Source organism: Phodopus roborovskii, unplaced genomic scaffold (assembly GCF_943737965.1).
Source record: "Phodopus roborovskii unplaced genomic scaffold, PHOROB, whole genome shotgun sequence".
NCBI classification, from domain to species: Eukaryota; Metazoa; Chordata; class Mammalia; order Rodentia; family Cricetidae; genus Phodopus; species Phodopus roborovskii.
Window position 1 is genome coordinate 24,487,698 of NW_026125281.1, and position 16,344 is coordinate 24,504,041.

The 16,344-nt window shown below is 49.0% G+C and overlaps 1 protein-coding gene across 1 annotated transcript; it reads right to left on the bottom strand.

Moving 5' to 3' along the window:
- Positions 1 to 291: 291 nt before the first annotated feature.
- Positions 292 to 15,728, bottom strand: Gdf6 (growth differentiation factor 6). Its single transcript, XM_051199855.1, has 2 exons — positions 15,314 to 15,728; positions 292 to 1,270 (listed from the first exon to the last, which is right to left on the bottom strand). The coding sequence occupies exons 1-2, from the start codon at positions 15,720 to 15,722 to the stop codon at positions 321 to 323; spliced, it is 1,359 nt and encodes a 452-aa protein (XP_051055812.1). The 5' UTR covers positions 15,723 to 15,728; the 3' UTR covers positions 292 to 320.
- Between the last annotated feature and the right edge of the window lie 616 nt (positions 15,729 to 16,344).

A 16,344-nucleotide genomic window follows, 5' to 3' on the forward strand; every position in this document is an offset into this window, starting at 1 on the left:
ACGGAACACTTGTGAACAGATAGGCATCTTTCCTCCTTCCATCTCCTATCAAAACCAAGGAGACACAAGAAAACCCAAAGCCACAATAATAAAGAAAAGAAAAAGAAAGAATCCTTGTCTAGTCTTTCCAGGATGGCCAGGCAAAGTGTGAAAACCCTTAGCTGCTTCTGGGTTGGTGAGCAGAAGATTCTGGGAGCACTGGGCTGCCTCCTCTCCCCCCTGCTCCTACCACTTGTGGCCTCTTCCAGGCCAGCTCCTGCTCTGCCTCTCAGCAGTCAGGCCTCCCTCCATGGTCCCTGGCCCAGGCGCGGATGGCACCGCTACCTGCAGCCGCAGGACTCCACCACCATGTCCTCATACTGCTTGTAGACCACATTATTGCCCGCGTCGATGTACAGGATGCTGATGGGAGTCAATTTGGTGGGAACGCAACAGCTAGGCGGGGTGGAACCCGGGTCCATGGAGTTCATCAGCGTCTGGATGATGGCGTGGTTGGTAGGTTCCAGGTGCGAACGAAGCGGAAAGTCACACACGCCCTCGCAGTGATAGGCCTCGTACTCCAGGGGCGCGATAATCCAGTCATCCCAGCCTAACTCCTTGAAATTCACGTGCAGGGGCTTTCTGCTGCAGCGCAGCCTGGACTTCTTGCCGTGCCGCTTGCCGTGGCGGCTGGCGAAGGCGGTGCGTCGCCGCCGACGGCCGGGCGAGGGCAGCCAAGGCCCGGCGTCTGGGGCGCCCGAAGGCGCTGGCCATGCCCCCTCGGCTCCCGCAGACTCGGCAGAGCCCAGCTGCTCGCGCATCTCCGCGAACAGGTTCTTGCTCTGGGATCTAGTGAAAACCACGAGCAGGGCACGCTCCTGGGGCGGCCGCACCCTCCGGCCGAAGCCCAGACTCCGCAGGTCCAGGGGCGGTGGCTGCTGGGGACCCCTCGTGCGCGCCTCGGTATCCCCGGCGTCCAGCTCGCCCCAAGCTGCCCGCAATTCCAAGCACAGCTGCTTCCACGGCTGAGGGCGCAGGCTCTGCCACACGTCGAAGACTTCCCAGCCGACCTGGGCTGGCCCCTGAAGATCCAGGGTCCTGGCGTCCAGCAGCAGTGGGGACAGACAGGGAAAGAGTTGCACGTGCAGTGGTCGGGTTGGTGGCCCCCAGGGCGCTGGGGGCGCCTGGCGGTAAAGCCTGAGCTCTGCGCCCACCAACTCTTCTTTGTCTGAGAGCGTGGACACATCAAACAAATACTTCTGTCTCCGGAGAGGAGTGTGCGAGAGATCGTCTGCAAGATAAAAAATAATTACAGTCAGTTTCACTTACCAGGAGATCAGCCTGGTGCTCTTCAGCAGTCCCCAGGAGGAAGTAGGAAGGAAGGAGCAGGCAACCAGGGAGTCCAGTTCGACCAAGCACCCCCAGGCTCACTGCCTGAACCATAACACTGTGTGGGGAGGAACCACACCAGACAGGACCCCTTCGCTAGCTCAGCTGCTGCCTGGGACAGAAGGCTGTGCTCCTGGGCTCCCCCTCAACAGCCTGTGCACCACCAATGTTGCCCTTGTGGTCCAAGTCCCGGCTCCCCGGCCCAACTGTCCACTGGCTCTCATCAATGACACCTCAAATGTTACTTCCTCCAAGAGGCCACCCCAGACCACCCTGATCCAAAGCAGCCTTCATAGCCTCTGTCGCAGGACCTTGGCTTATTTATTTTCTTTCTGGTGCTTCAAATTATCCCGTCTATGTTTGCCACGAGGTCTCCTTTCCCAAGCACCAGACACCCTTCACTGGCCCAAAGGAGCAAAGACAATAGCAAGTCCTTGCTTACCACTGACCCAGAACACTAAGTGACCTAGATTACAGACAGATCAGTAGGTGTGAAACTTGTAAAACGGTGATTTTCAAATTGCCTTTAAAGTGTCAATGTCTGCTCATCTAATTGAATCCTTTGTCTAAGAACAGGACCTGAGCATGAAACTTTTCTGTGTTTATTGCGAACCTCTTCCCTTTAGACTCCAAAGTGATAGGTACATTTATTCTATAATATAAACCCATTATTCAAGGGTCATATTGCTACGCCCCCTCCCAGACAGTGTTCTGCCCAGCGTGATGCAGACAGAATGAAGTTACTGTGTCAATTCTTTTATTCTTTTCCAGTCTTTTTCTTCCTTCCTTACAAGAAATGAAAGAGAAATAGTAATACAGCTTTCAGAAGTGGAGACAGAGATGAACAAACTAGCAGGCCAGAGTTGTATCCTCTTGAGATCTTTGATTCATGTGAAATAGGCATTCCTAGAAAGAGAAACCCTCAGCCAGGGGTACCTAGTCATAGGCAGCAGCATGTCCCGCCCCTTTCACCATCATCCATCTGATACTCTGCTTGACAATGAATCCCAAAGCTTGATCCCTTGGTTACAAGTGAGAAAAAGAAATGCATGACACATGCAGACTGGCAGAGTTTAAATTCCAAGGCAAACTTTGCAGAAGGAAGGGAAAATTACACTCCTTTTTTTTTTTTTTCATACTTTTGTGCATGCAGCCAACATCACTTCAATGTGCAAGGTGGAGAGCTAAGCAGATTCTCCTGAGCTGCTTTCCCATAGAATGTTTACAACCCAGCAAATACAAGAATCCCCAAAGGCCCCTGCTCTCCCCAGAAGCTAATACAGTTTGCATCGATTTCAATAGAAAGAGTATGACCCCGTCCAGTCCAGCCCTAACTGTCAAAAAAGATGTAGCCGGGGACATATAACCCAAGCATGCTGGCTCTGGAACCTCAACCACACCCAGCCAGCCTCTGAGGCACAGGCCCCCACCGGAGAAAGAGCTGTGAGAGGGTTAGAGAGGGGAAAGGGGGACACTGATGCACGAAGTTAATTTAGGGAAGCCAGGACCTTCAAACCAACCAGTGCAGAGACGGAGGCGACACACTTTCTTCTCCTTCCTAGAAAGCTGTATCTGACAAAGATGCTTAGCCAATAGCCAGGTGTTTGTACTTGTCACCTTAGGCTTGACTTCCCTTCCTCTCTCCTCAGTTCAGGCTGTGAAAGACACACTGGACATGCTACGCCAGCTAAATGTTGTGAAGGTAGAGTTCGAACCTTGCTTCCCATGCACAATTTCATAGAGGAAGCAAATACCGTTCCCATTTCTGTGGTGGGAAAATCAAGACTAGGGGGAATTAGTTCTCTAAAATAAGTGATGAAGTTGGGGGCAACACTTAAATCTACTTAGTTCTAAAGCCTTCGTGGTTAGCCCTGAGTCCACATTGCCTTGGCACTGTGAGTCAAGTATGGAATTCTAGAAGCAACCAAGTGTCATTAAGGGCTAAAGGGAAGGGGGATACAGATCAAACTGTATTTATAGAGCTTGTTGGGGATTAACCCTGGCCTCCCTTGGGAAATCACTTCCATCTCTGTTTTCCTAGTTTCATATACTAGGCTGTGGCTAGAGAACACAGGCAGGTACAAAGAATAATGATTATTTCTTTGTCTCTCCTGCAACATGGAGAAGTCATCATTCTTTTGTTTCCCTTCTCTTTTTGTTTTGTTTTTAAGAGTAAGCTAATAAATGGCTAGTCTGCCTAGCTGAGGCCAACTGGGATGGGCATCTGCGGAAACCTGAAGAACCTGTAGATTGTTCAACCTTTAGTTGTCTGGTGACCTGCCTTACAAAACTAACCTACACAGACTAGTCAAGACCTCAGGAAGGAATTCAAATGTGGCCTTCAGTCTTCATCTATTCCCCTTTCTTCTTGTACTTGTCTACTACATGATTGGAGGGGTCCTACCTAAGTACTTACATCCACCCCAGTCCAAACATCTCAGTGAGCACACACATGACAGGTGCAATCATCTCTTGAAAAGACAGGCAGCTTGGACCATTAAACTCGATAAGGGTCAGAATTCTGTGGCCCAGGAACCTGGAGCTTAGTCAAGGTCAGTAGCTATTAAAACACACACACACACACACACACACACCAAATGTAAAAACAAACAAACAAACAAAACCTAGCATTACGAATATCTCACAGGAACTTGTTAGAGACAAACATCATCTCAGGTTCCACTTGGGGCTGCCTTTCTAGGAACATCCAGATGGTGCTGATTCAGAGACATACTCTCAGAGAACCTATGACAGGTAGGGATTGGATTTCCCATCATGTGGGGGAAGGGATCACTGCAGTAGAGACAGAGCCAAGTGCCCAACTGCAGGTCAGGATCGAAGGCCCTGCCAGTAGACAGCGTCACCATCTCCCTAGGCTCCTTCTAGTCCATATAACCACTGTCATATTTTTTGATAATTTCACCCACATGCCTTCTCAACAGGTCTCCAGAGCCTCTGATGCCTAAGCAGAGGACTAAAGAAGGCAGCTGCTCTCTGGAGATCCCCTCCAGACCACATTCCCCACATGTCTGAACCTGCTTTGGAGCCCTATGCAGCAAAGACATCGCCAAGAAGAGGCATACCATAGGTCTGGAATGTAGAGAGCACCACACACAGTCACTTTACAAACACCAGCTGACCTGACACCCCTAACCCTGACCCAGCTGCTGTGTGTCACCTGTGGCCAGGATGATGGCCACTTGCACTGTCTTGCATATCCCTCATCTCCTAGTAAATCTTATATAAATATGGGTGACGTCATCCGATACTGCATTCCTTGCATAAATGTGCATTGTTGGTTTCTAAATCTATGACACTTTCTCATACCCTAAATGAGTTTGATGCTCTGTCCTCTTTCCATTGAAAAGTGGTCAGTAATCCACAAGAAGTTTCCATTTGCATCAAACCAGTTGGTAACAACTTCCTTCAGCTGAGCATTGGACTCAAACCTTTTGAGATACAACTGCAGGATTTTTTTTTCAATTTCCCCTTGAACACGTAGAAAAGAGGAGGTATATGAGGAGTCAGATTAATCTGAAGAAAATCCTTCACAAGTAGCAACTTGGCAATAATACAATAATGCAGCAAACCTTACACTGACACCTCCCATGTGGGGCGTTTGGGGTTTTGTTTGTTTGTCTAACCATTTGTGAAAAGGTATCCTATGTAGTTCAAGAGAGCTCCTAGTACAGAAGTTTTAGAATTTAAGATAGCAGGATGTTGATCAAAACGTGTCTCCGTCAGAATAAATATAGGAAGTCAAGGGTTTTAACAAAAAAAAAAAATAAATAAAGGATGGGGAGCAATTGTAGGAATGGACTTTCTTAGAAAGGCAGTGCACAAGGCTAAGGCAGGCACTGTAAATGGATGAAGTACTCTACAGGTAAATGCTAAAATGGAGATGAAAAGTTGGGGGGGGGCAGACAGTCTGAGCTTAGGTTACAAGGCAGCACACTCCATCAGCACTTGCAAGCTATTTCTCCCTAAGAGGTTGCCTCCCAGCCAGTCCTCATAGGATTTCTAAAATACCCAAAACTTGCAGAAAGGAAGGGAACATAATTGTGTCTTCCCAAGATAACACTGGAATCTTCTAAGGCTTAGGTCCTTGTTGGGAATTCAAATGGGATTTGTTTTGTTTTTGTTTTGTTTTGTTTTTGTTTTTTTGTTTTCCAGTGACCAGAACCAAGAGTGTATGTGGTTCTGAAAGGACCAGCAGTTCCTTCGCACTTTTATCGGCTTCTCATCCTCTAACTGATACTTTGGATGGACGCTAGTCAGATTCCAGCAACTCCTCTATCTGATTGGCCATATCTCCTGTGCCTACATCTCAGAAAGCTCAGAATATATGGCTTTTCCCACTCACACACCCTAAGTAGGATTAGGCCCTGGGGTGCACAGATAATTGGGAAGAACACTCCAGAACTCTTTGAGACTAAGCCTCCTTCCTGGCCCCCAGCTTACTGCAGAGCTGGAAGCTGGTTTGTGTGGTAACTGGGCACTGCTTTTGTGCAAGGATCATGGAACTCAGAACTTTGATGGCCTCTCTCAGACCCCTTCACCAAGCAAGCATTCATGCTCTGCTATGCTGTTCTATTTATTTACTACATGTACTCATTTACTACAGGGAATAAACTTCCGAACACTCAGACTTAAGTTAACATCCTGCAACTGGTAACATGCCACACTAGTTCCAAGAGAAACCTCCAGCCATCAGGACACTCCTCTGCATGGGTCTTGATTGTGCAGTGGCAGGAGATGAGAGGAAGAGACCTGCCACCATTCATTTTTGGTCCTCGATGTGATCAATACTTGACTGGGCTGCAGTTTCCCAAGGATGGGTCTCTCTTTTCTTTACTAGATGGAAAACATCCAAACTCAGGTTTCATGGATGTGATGGAATCACTTCTGAGAAATCTTAGATGGAGCACCAACCTGAACTATCAGAGACTATCAAGTTAGAATTTTCAGATGGACTCAGGAAGTCCCTCCCTGTAGTACGCCAAGGTTGGTGGGGGCAATCTATGCTTGGACTAGTCACTATGCCCCTAGAATACGATTACCTCCTGGGCAGTTGATATTCCATCCTTGCAAACTCTGGCCCTTTGCTCAACATTTTCATTAAGAAAATGTCTTGGGAGCTGGAGAAATGGTTCAGTGGTTAAGAGCACTGGCTGCTTTTCCAGAGGTCCTGAGTTCAATTCCCAGCAACCATATGATGGCTCACCATCATCTACAAATGGGATCTGATAACCTCTTCTGGCATGTAGGTATACATGCAGACAGAGCATTCATACCAAAAAGAAAATAGAGAGAGAAAAATGTCTTGGCAGCACAGCTCTTGTAAATGTTCTCACTTGCCCCTAGAACTGTTGTAGACCACCCAGAATAAAAACAGCTGTAATAGTAGACACTGGTGTGATCCTAACTTTGTGCTGAGCACAAGCTTATGTTATCCTCACAAACACCTGTGAGCTGATGGATACTCATTGCACTCTGTGTGTGTATGTGTGTGTGTGTGTGTGTGTGTGTGTAAATTAAGATTTCACATTGTACCCCACAAACATATGTAAACTTTGTCAACTAAAAATGAAAAACATATTTTAGAAGATCCACCTGGGTGGAAAAGAGATAAATAGGAGAGGGTAATCCCAGGAGAATAAGATAACTATTCCATGTTTTCTCCATCTGTGGAATTTATGAAGATGAATGTGTGACATGGATGGAAGGGACCAATTAGAAATATAAGACAAAGGAGACAAGTCTAAGCAAAGTGCAGTTAGACATTTATGAGGAGGTCATCACAAGCCCACTATTTATTATTTAATAATAAATTGACTTTCCTAAACCCATCTCCGACATAGGTATTGTTACAAATCAAAACCCAGGAAACTTAAAAGTAAGGTGGAACTGACTATTTAGCTCCTGTACCTGTGTCACAATCTTAAATACAACCTTTGATCTCTGTGCATGGTGAAAACCCTAAGGAGATTCTAGCTCCTTCTCATTGCTCATGCTAGGAAGGAAGGGATATTGAGGAACCTGCTCTCCAAGAGCCATCCTTTTCCTTAGCAGTATAGCCGAGAGACTGACAACAGCATGACTTTCGGAAGACAATATACAAAAAATCTTGTTTCCCTTCTTCAAAGTGGAGATAGTGATGGCAGGTCTGAAGCCATGGAGGGATCAGATACAAGATGAAAGTCGCTTCTGAAGATGTTATACCAATGTCAGTTACTCCTGACATTGTGGAATGAACATGGTCATTTAGAGTCTGAAAGACAGTTTATTTCAATCCATAGCTGTGACTTAGTGTTTTGATCACATGACTTCCCAGCCTCATATGCATCCACTATGAAGTGAGAGAACCACCTATAGACCTGACAGGACCACTGTAAAGGTGAGAGTCAAGGCACCTGGAGCAACACATGATGCATGAAATCTTGCAGCCAATCTTACCACAGTTGCCCATAGTTTTGATAGGAATTTATCGTCTTCTTGGCCGCCTTGAAGAGTTATGGTCCAGCTATTCCCACAAGATTTCTCCGAGTAGAGGAGAAACATTGTTGGGCAACACAGGTTAAAAAAAAATCAGGAGGAACTTCTAGCTCCCGCCCATCTGAGTTCTAATGACAATCAAGGCTTCTGCAACATTACCTTGGAATGTATTATAGTAACCTCATCTGCCTTTTCATATCACTTACAATAACATCTCTTCCTCAATGCCAGGTGACCAGTACCCTCCATTCAACCTCATTAAAGACTGAAGCATTCTCTACCTGGCAGCTAGGCACCCTTAACCTGTGCATTAGCCCATACCTCTGGCTGGGCAAGGGTAGCCCTGTAGCCCTGGGGAGCCTTACTTCCTTTCTCTTCTCTTTGGTGTATTTTGTAGGGTGTAATCTGTCCCTTTGAGATAGCAATCCATCACTCATGGATAGCAACATCAGGATACTCCCTACTTGTACTTGAAAACAAATAAATAAACAAACTATTCCCATGTTGAGAGAAGGAGGCTTAGAAATGAATGCCTGGGTTGTAGCACTGATGATGATAGCATGCTGAAGACCACCCTGGTGGCTCTGTTGGGATGTACAGACAGGACAGCTCACATTCTTTTTTTTTTTTTTTTCCTGGTCCCTTCCAATCCCCAGAATAATCTTGGAACCATTCAACTATTCATAAATTCTCTGATTTTAGATCTATGCTTTTCTTCTCACATGAACCTGGGTCTGGTAGGCTCCTTGGTTAACAGTCTGGTTACCAGCCAGGATTCTACAAAGAATCCCCAATGCTGGTACCAAGGTCTTCTTCAGTAAGAACCAGTGACGTTCAGAAGGGAGCCTTCTCTCACCTGAGTGAAACTAAGCCATTGAGCCTCAGCCCAGCCTTAAAATATGGAACTCCAAAGTTAGTCTTGCTAATTTCTGGTCAGCTAGGAAGAGCAAGAACTCAGCTCCTCTGAGTACTGAGTACAGCCAACTGAAACCTGGTTTTTGTCTTGATAGATGAAGCATACATTTCAAAGCTAAGTTGCTAAAAATCTCTTCTGATCACAGTCTTGGCTAGGGAGACAAGGACACTTGTCCTCACATTTGTCTTTTCACCTGTATCTTCCCCTGGGTTCCCAACCACAGCAGCCCAAATCTTAATTTAACCACATACAGCAGATTAAAACCAAAGGGGTTTCCAGCCAACTGTCCTAGCCCACACCCCCTCCTCTGCAAGCTCTGGGACAGCCAATGCCATAGAGACCCACGATGCACCTCTTTCCTGAGGAACAGAACCAAGTTGATTTTTTGAAAGGAACTTTTCCTACATTGAGGGAGTGAGTCTACAAAAAACTCAGTAGAAGTGATGCTGTATCTCCTAGTAAGAGGTAGTGATGAGAGTTTGCATGAGATTTAAACCCTTCTAGAATCCAGAACTTGACCCAGGTCCTGTGGGCTTTGCCTCAAAAATAGAAAGATAAGTGGATGTTTTATGCAGTTTCTCTTCCCAACTAATCCTGCAGTTGCCAGTGAAGGCCAAGGTTCGAACACACACAATGCAGCAGACTTGCATGGTCCCAGTCCCTGTGCTCCGGAGAAGCACCCCTAATATTCTTTGATGTGCTGGGCAAGATGCAGTCTCTGGAGAAAGGATTACTCTAAATCCTTAATCTTGCTCTAACTTTCAACAATGTAGCAAAATGAGATTCCTGGAGTCAGCTGCAAGTCACAGGAGAGCGTTTTTTATTGTTTGTTTGTTTCAGGATTATTTTCCACGGAGCTTCCAAGCTCCCCGTCTAGGCAGCAGCTGAACCACCATCTCCCTTGCCTTGTTCCTGCCTTTTGCTCCTCTTCTCCTATTCAGCCAGCACCAACTAGAGCCACAGTCCTACATTTCTCTGCTCTTGTACTGCCCATTCTGGTCCTTAAACCTTGCCCCACCCCAGACGCCAGCCTCTAACTGCACAGCCCAGGGCTTCTCGCCCTTTAATGCTCCTGCAGTCCCTCACCTGGAGTGGACCTGACTCTCCATCCTGAGAAGTACCAGTGGGTGTACCTGAAAATAGAAGGTGACCCGGGAACACATTAGGGCGACTGGGACCTATTTAATTCCAGTAAACAGAAGACAGCATTTAACCCAAATTGAACTTTAAAAAGACAGTTCAGTTTTTAGACTGGGTGTATCAAAGGATCCATGTAAGGGACCTTGTTCCTTCTTTCCATACCAAAAGGCTCCGTCAGCTCCCTTCCCTTACCCCACAAAATAGAAATTCTTGCCCAGTTATTCGATAGCGAAGGAGTTATTGAGCCAATACCTTTTATCATACTTGAAAACACCCAGGAGAAGTGAATTTCTCAAGGTCACTTAATGCAAGCAGCCATCTGTCCTGTCGGGAAGCAAAACTTCCTGTATCTGCCATATTTCTATCATCATTCCCCCTACCTCCCAAACCCCCATCCCCCACCCCTATTCCCTAGGAGGTAGCCAACTGTGGAAGAGGTGCGCTAGCACCCCAGAACTCCTACTGGGGAAAACAGTTATGCTAACTAGTGCCTTAGCAAGACTGGCAATCCCAGATCCAGAGGATTCAGGGACAGGTGCTTTGGTCAGAAAGGACGGCTTTGGGGTTCTGATTCATTTAGGAAAGGGACAATTCATAAAACCTATAGGGTCTGTGGCTCTCATGAATTTTGTTTTTCTTAATGTGCAGAAACAAAGAAGGTGTTTGAGCACGTTTTCCTTCCCCTCCCCCACCAGCCACTGCACCCTGGGCAAAAGTCCCAAAGCCCAAGGGCTCCAAAGATGAGGATAAATAACCTTGATGCCCTCAGATAAGCCTTTCTGGCTAAGAATCCTGCGCTCTGGCCACACCAGATTCTCCATGTTTTTAGCATCTTGCTTTTCCCTTTTGGTGCTCCTTAAGCATTGGAAGACAGTAGCAGTATTGCACTATAAGCTCATGGGTTGCTTTGTGGCCTTACATTTACCTGCATCATTCCAACCAGAAGAGTAACACAGTTTAAGACTTCCTTGTCTTCCCCAAGCTTTCCCGGGGGCTTCTAGCTTAACCCAGCTGGGGAAAATCCTTCAGCCTGAACCCCAAAGCCAGTCCTGGGTCTAGTCCTCTGCTGGCACCCCTCAAAGGCACAAATGCACTCACTTGCACACTTAGCAAGTCCTTTCCAAGGCTGTTCTCTCTTTCCGGGGAAATAAAGCCTAGATTGGAACCTTCTGCCCAGCTTCCTCACTTGGCCGTCTGGTATGAATTAGTGTTTTTATAAGGGACTCAAACAAATTGAATACAAGGTCACCAAATAATTAACAGTTGTGAATTCCCTCCGTCCCCATTAAAATACTTCCCTGCTTATATTTCATTTTCCGTTTGCCAACGACAACAGGGTCCAGGCAAAAGTGCTAGCGCTGCTGGCTTGATTACTCCACGCAGAAACCCACTGTTCTGCATAAACACGATGTTACAGGCAAGCTTCAACAACAGGAACCTACAAAGCCCTAGAACGGCCTTTCTCTCTCTCTGAAGTCTGTCTGTGCCTAGCATACCCCTGTCTCCTTGTAATCTGAACTGAACATAACCAGACAAACTAGCAAGCAACCTGAATCAGACTCTCCTGGACTGGCCCGTGAGGATGCCCAGCCTCTAAAGACACTTCCATCTCCTCTTTGGTGTTACCTGTTCTTTGCTGTCTTCCTTCTGTAAGCAGGCTTGCAACAACAGCACAACCCTAGCAACTGTTCTCAATTCAACGTCTCTGGGAAACCTAAACTATGGGAGTTTCTTAGAGCTTAAAGTCAGTTGGTTCCTTTCCCTCCTCTTTGGATCCTTGAGAGTTTCTGTTTGTTTGTTTGTTTGTTTTGCTTTGTTTTTTTTTCAATTTGGCACTTACCAAGTAAAATTGCAAGGCAGGATGGATCTCTCTGTCTGTCTGTCTGTCTGTCTGTCTCTCTCTCTCTCTCTCTCTCTCTCTCTCTCTCTCTCCCCACCTTCCCTCCTAAATTCTAATTGTCTGCCTTGCCCAAACCTGTGATTTCATGATATCTAACCTGGTCCGTTCTGACCCTGTGGTCTCAGCTCCCCACCAACACACAGACACATTTTGTCTTCTCTAGAATACTTTTTGAGCTACAATGTGAAAGCATGTTAAAAGATTGTCCATAATGTTGTTTGTTCTTCTACTAAATAAATACATGAGACAGCCAGGCATGATACATGTTCAGACCCTTGAATCCAAAGTTCCATGAGAACCACTAATTGGACTTTTAAGTACCACAGAAGAACATTAAGCCAAAAATAAAATCTCACTTTAATTTATTTTTTATGTCTGCATCTCATCACAGTTCCTAGAAGCCTCCTTGTCCTTACCCTATCCATATGGTGTCCCACTTTAGTATTCGGTGTCTAGAATCTCACCTCTTACCAATTGTATGACCCTGAGCAACTAAATTTCTCTGTCTTCCATAATTCAGCTCTAAGCAATGCAGCATCGGTAGCGGAGAATTAAACGAGCTCGTTCATGTCAGAGCTTTTAGCACAGTACTTGGCCCACAGTAAAAGGTTAATCTATCTTAGCTACTGTTATTTACCCTTCCAGGGCGTTTTCAAAGCTTGCATTAAGGCCTCCTTCGGGACTATTGGAACAGGGAGCAGCACTCAGGACAGTAGAGAAGGCCACGGTGTTTCTGTGGAGCCAGCTCTCACACACTCACTTGATGCAGCATTTATTACCGCCCTCCCAATCTCAAACAGTAGCTTCAGGTATAACTTTTAAGTTCTTGGGGGGGGGGGAGCAAAGAGCAAAATTTTTAACCAATTCGGTGCGAGTTTCTCAGTATCTCTGAGCTTGTAACCGACTTCGAGGCTCCTACCCTAGAGGGACCCTGGCTCCTCAGATCCCAGCCTACCACTCTGGCGATTTAAACCTCCCTTAGGCAATGTGCCAAGTTAGCACGACGACCGGCTCCTCTCCTGGCTGGGCCTTTTTTTTTTTTGCCTTCCCACACAGGAGTTGGGGGAGGGGATGCCGAAGAGTTTGGCACGTTAAGAACCCCCGCGCGAGAGGGGCGGAAGTCCTCGCCAGAAGCTGGGGATGCGCGGTTAGTGGGTCCCTTCCATCACGGGAGACTAGACACCGTTTGATGTGTTATGACATGAACCCTCAATTAGATCGCTGAGTCGAAACACTCCAATCAGGGGCCCAATGCTAAGCAAGCCCCGGAAGGTCCAACCCGAGGTCACCGCCGGTGACACATCAAATCAAAATCAGTGAGAGAGAAAGTGAGGTTTTCCCTTTATCAAGCTGGGGCTGCAGCCAGCAATACAGCCCCTCCTCCGCACACCCCTCCAGTCCCTCTCTGCCCCCCCTCCAGCTCCTTTACACCGGCGCAGTTTGCCACAAGCAACACAGCCTTCCGAGTGTTCTTACTGCCTTCGTATAGTTTCCTTCGAACTTAGATGGTGAGGAGGAGACTGTGAGGCTATGGTTCTGGGTGTTGGTGCTCTGAACTAGGGACTTCTGGCAGCCCTATGCCCAATGCATCTTGAGGTTAAATCCACAATCCCGCTGGCCTCATGACCAGGCTATGGATGACTAGGGAACAGCGTTCCTCCTCTCCCCACACCCTATCTGGTGTTGGAGGAGCCTGGGGGTTCCCAGAATGGTGCCTGAGCTCTAGGGTATATGGGTGCCACAGGGCACAAAAGGGTGGATGAATATTTCCAGTCTAAGCAGATCCAGGGGGCCCAGAGACAAATAAACTTTCATGCTTTCCGAAATTCCAAAGTCGTCTATAGACACCTGGGAACAGCCTAGGGTGTCCCTTGGTCCTGTGCCAACTCTCTGGGAGTAGTGAACCAGTAAGGATGCCCACCTGGTGTAGGAGAGAGATTGTTACTTCCCAGGAAAAGAAGAGCCCAGGCCTATAGGATTTCTTCCCTTACAGCAGCAGTCTCCTTGGCGATGGTGTTAGTGATGCTGGGAGGTTAGCAGAGAAGTTGCAGGGGGAGAAACTGCACTGCGCTGCGTGGGAGTACCCAGGTCCAAAACCTAGTAGTAGCAATACGAAGAAGCCACGTGTTTTTGTAAAGGTGACTTTATTATTCCTAAAATCATCATAAAATACGGCAGCGTTAATTTGCCCTCAGGACCTTTCAGCAGCTCATAACCCAGATGACCTCGGATTGCAGCTGCGTACCTGGCAGGGACCAGAACCTTGACTGAGAAGGAGGCTGGTGACTGGAAACTGAGTGAGGCTTGGGGCAGGTGGGCGAGGGCAACATTAACCTACTCTGGAAAGGTTGGAGAATAGGAGACCTTCCAGGCGGATAGAGGCAGCTGAGCAGTTCCCTCTGCCCAATCCCAGGGCTCTTGGGTTTCTGGATACTTTGAACCTGGGCTTGCAGCTTTAAGAACAGCCAAAGCTAAGTCTGGGGGTGTGGGAGCTGATGATTGCCTAAATCTCTTACCTTCTCGGTGTCTTCCGCTCTGTCCACTACCCTTTCCCTTTCCTCCCCTCCTTCCCTGCTTTCTCTGATTACTTTTCCCTCTCTAGGAGCCTGTGGAACTTCCCGGACATCTCAGCTTTAATCAGAAGTCATCGGCTATTCTGTGGATCACCAATGGAAGCAAGGGGGGTGGGGGGGAAGCTCAGCTCCGGATCCTATAGACCTGACTGGCACAGCGAATGAGGGGTGTCTCCTAGATGCTCCTACAGAAGAGCATTGTCTGTCTGGGAAAGGTGGATGTGCATACTCTTGCAGTACTTTAAGCCCCAAGAAGCCCACGTTCTCAGCTGTCCCTGCCTGGGCCCATCCGGTGGACTATGCCTTGAGAACTATCAGGTGTGCGATGCTAGAGGAGGCGGGGGAGGGCGGTGGCAGAAGGGACTAGACCCCACACCATGCGCACGGCTCCAGGAGAACCCAAAGAACTGCTGGATCAAGGCACTGCCTGTCACTGATCCTAGACTCGCTAGCTGCCTTGACCAATTCATTACCTTGTGCCGGCTTTTCCTTGAGAGAGTGGAGTTTCCAGGCTTTCTCCCAGATGATCTAGGGCCAGCATCCCTCACAAGCTTTCGTCACAGGGTCCCTCAGTCCTTTCGCTGACCCTTCCGCATCTCCCTTAATTTGCCCACCACCTCTTTTCCTCTATGCTTCCTCCCCTTGCTACCAGAACAGTGACCACCACCACGATGCTCTCAGGAAAAGGCGAGAAAACAAAGAAGAAAAAAGAGGGAAGAAAAGTAAGAGAGCAGGAGAGGTTTGCAGACTGGAGCAAAATCTGCAGCTGCATTCAGAATTTGGGGCTTGAGGAAAGAGAAAAGGGGAGGTGTCCAGAGTGGGAAGGGAATTCACAAAAGCGACCTCCTGCCAGAGCCTGGGCAGCGCTCTGGGTGAGGCGCTCCAGCGGGAGAGGAGTCGGGCGCTTTCTTGGCCACTTACCCAGTCCTCTGTCTACAAAGCTAGTGATCGTATTAGCTGACTTGGAAGACTGGAAAAAGCTGGCATTGATGCCCAACTTCTCGGCAATGGAGTAAGTCCTGTAGATTGACAGCATGTACTCGTGGGGCACCACGCGCGGGCCCCTGCTCGGAGGCTCCTGCCCTTGAGACTGTCCAGGCGGCCGCCGCCGGGGTTCACTGTGCCGCGGCTGGTGCTCCCGGGGCGTCCGGCCCTCCACACTCTGTTGTGGCGTCCGCGGCATCCTCCCTTCTTTGCGGCTTCTCACGTCTTTGGCGGAGTCCACTTCGGTGGAGGAGGACGAGGAGATGGAAGCCTGTTGGAAACACGGCAAATCCCAGAGGAAGCTGATGAGGAAGATGGCTGAGAGCAGGACCCTAGGAGTGTCCATGGCGAGCAAGTGGCTGAGTTTCCCCGGAGAGGCAGCGGCGACGGCGGCGGCTGAGCCCCGGCGCGAAAGGCACAGAGCAGCTGGACAGCGGCGGGGGCCGCGTTCGTGCTGCAGACTCCGAGTGCGGGGAGCCGGGTAGCAGCTACACAAACCCAGGCCCTGCCACGCCCCCTCCCGCCCCTCGCCGGGGGGGGGGGGAGAGGAGGGAGAGCAGCTCAGCGGGGAGGGGGGAGGGTGGCGGGTAGTGCGGGCAGGAGGTGTGGAGTGGGGGGCGGCGGTGGGCTGGGGGGGGTGCGGCGTGGCGCAGCGCCCCGGCGGGAGGGAGGCTGGCGGAGTGAGAGCCGGGAGACCCCCGCGGAGTCGGGAGCGCGAGCCGGACCAGCGGGAGCCGAGCGCCACCGTCCCCGGGCAGGAGAGCGTGAGCCCGCACGCCGCAGCACCAGGGGCCGGTTGGCGAGGACGGAGAAGCCCACCCTCCGCAGCGCCGCGTCCCCGACCATCAAGCCCGCCAGCTGCCGGCATTTTCCCCGGAGTCGGCGGCCCGGGGATCCCGGGACCCGGGGAGCGGCGGCGGCGGTGGGCAGAGCTGGCTCGGAGCGGGTGCTTCGGCCGCAGGCTGCGC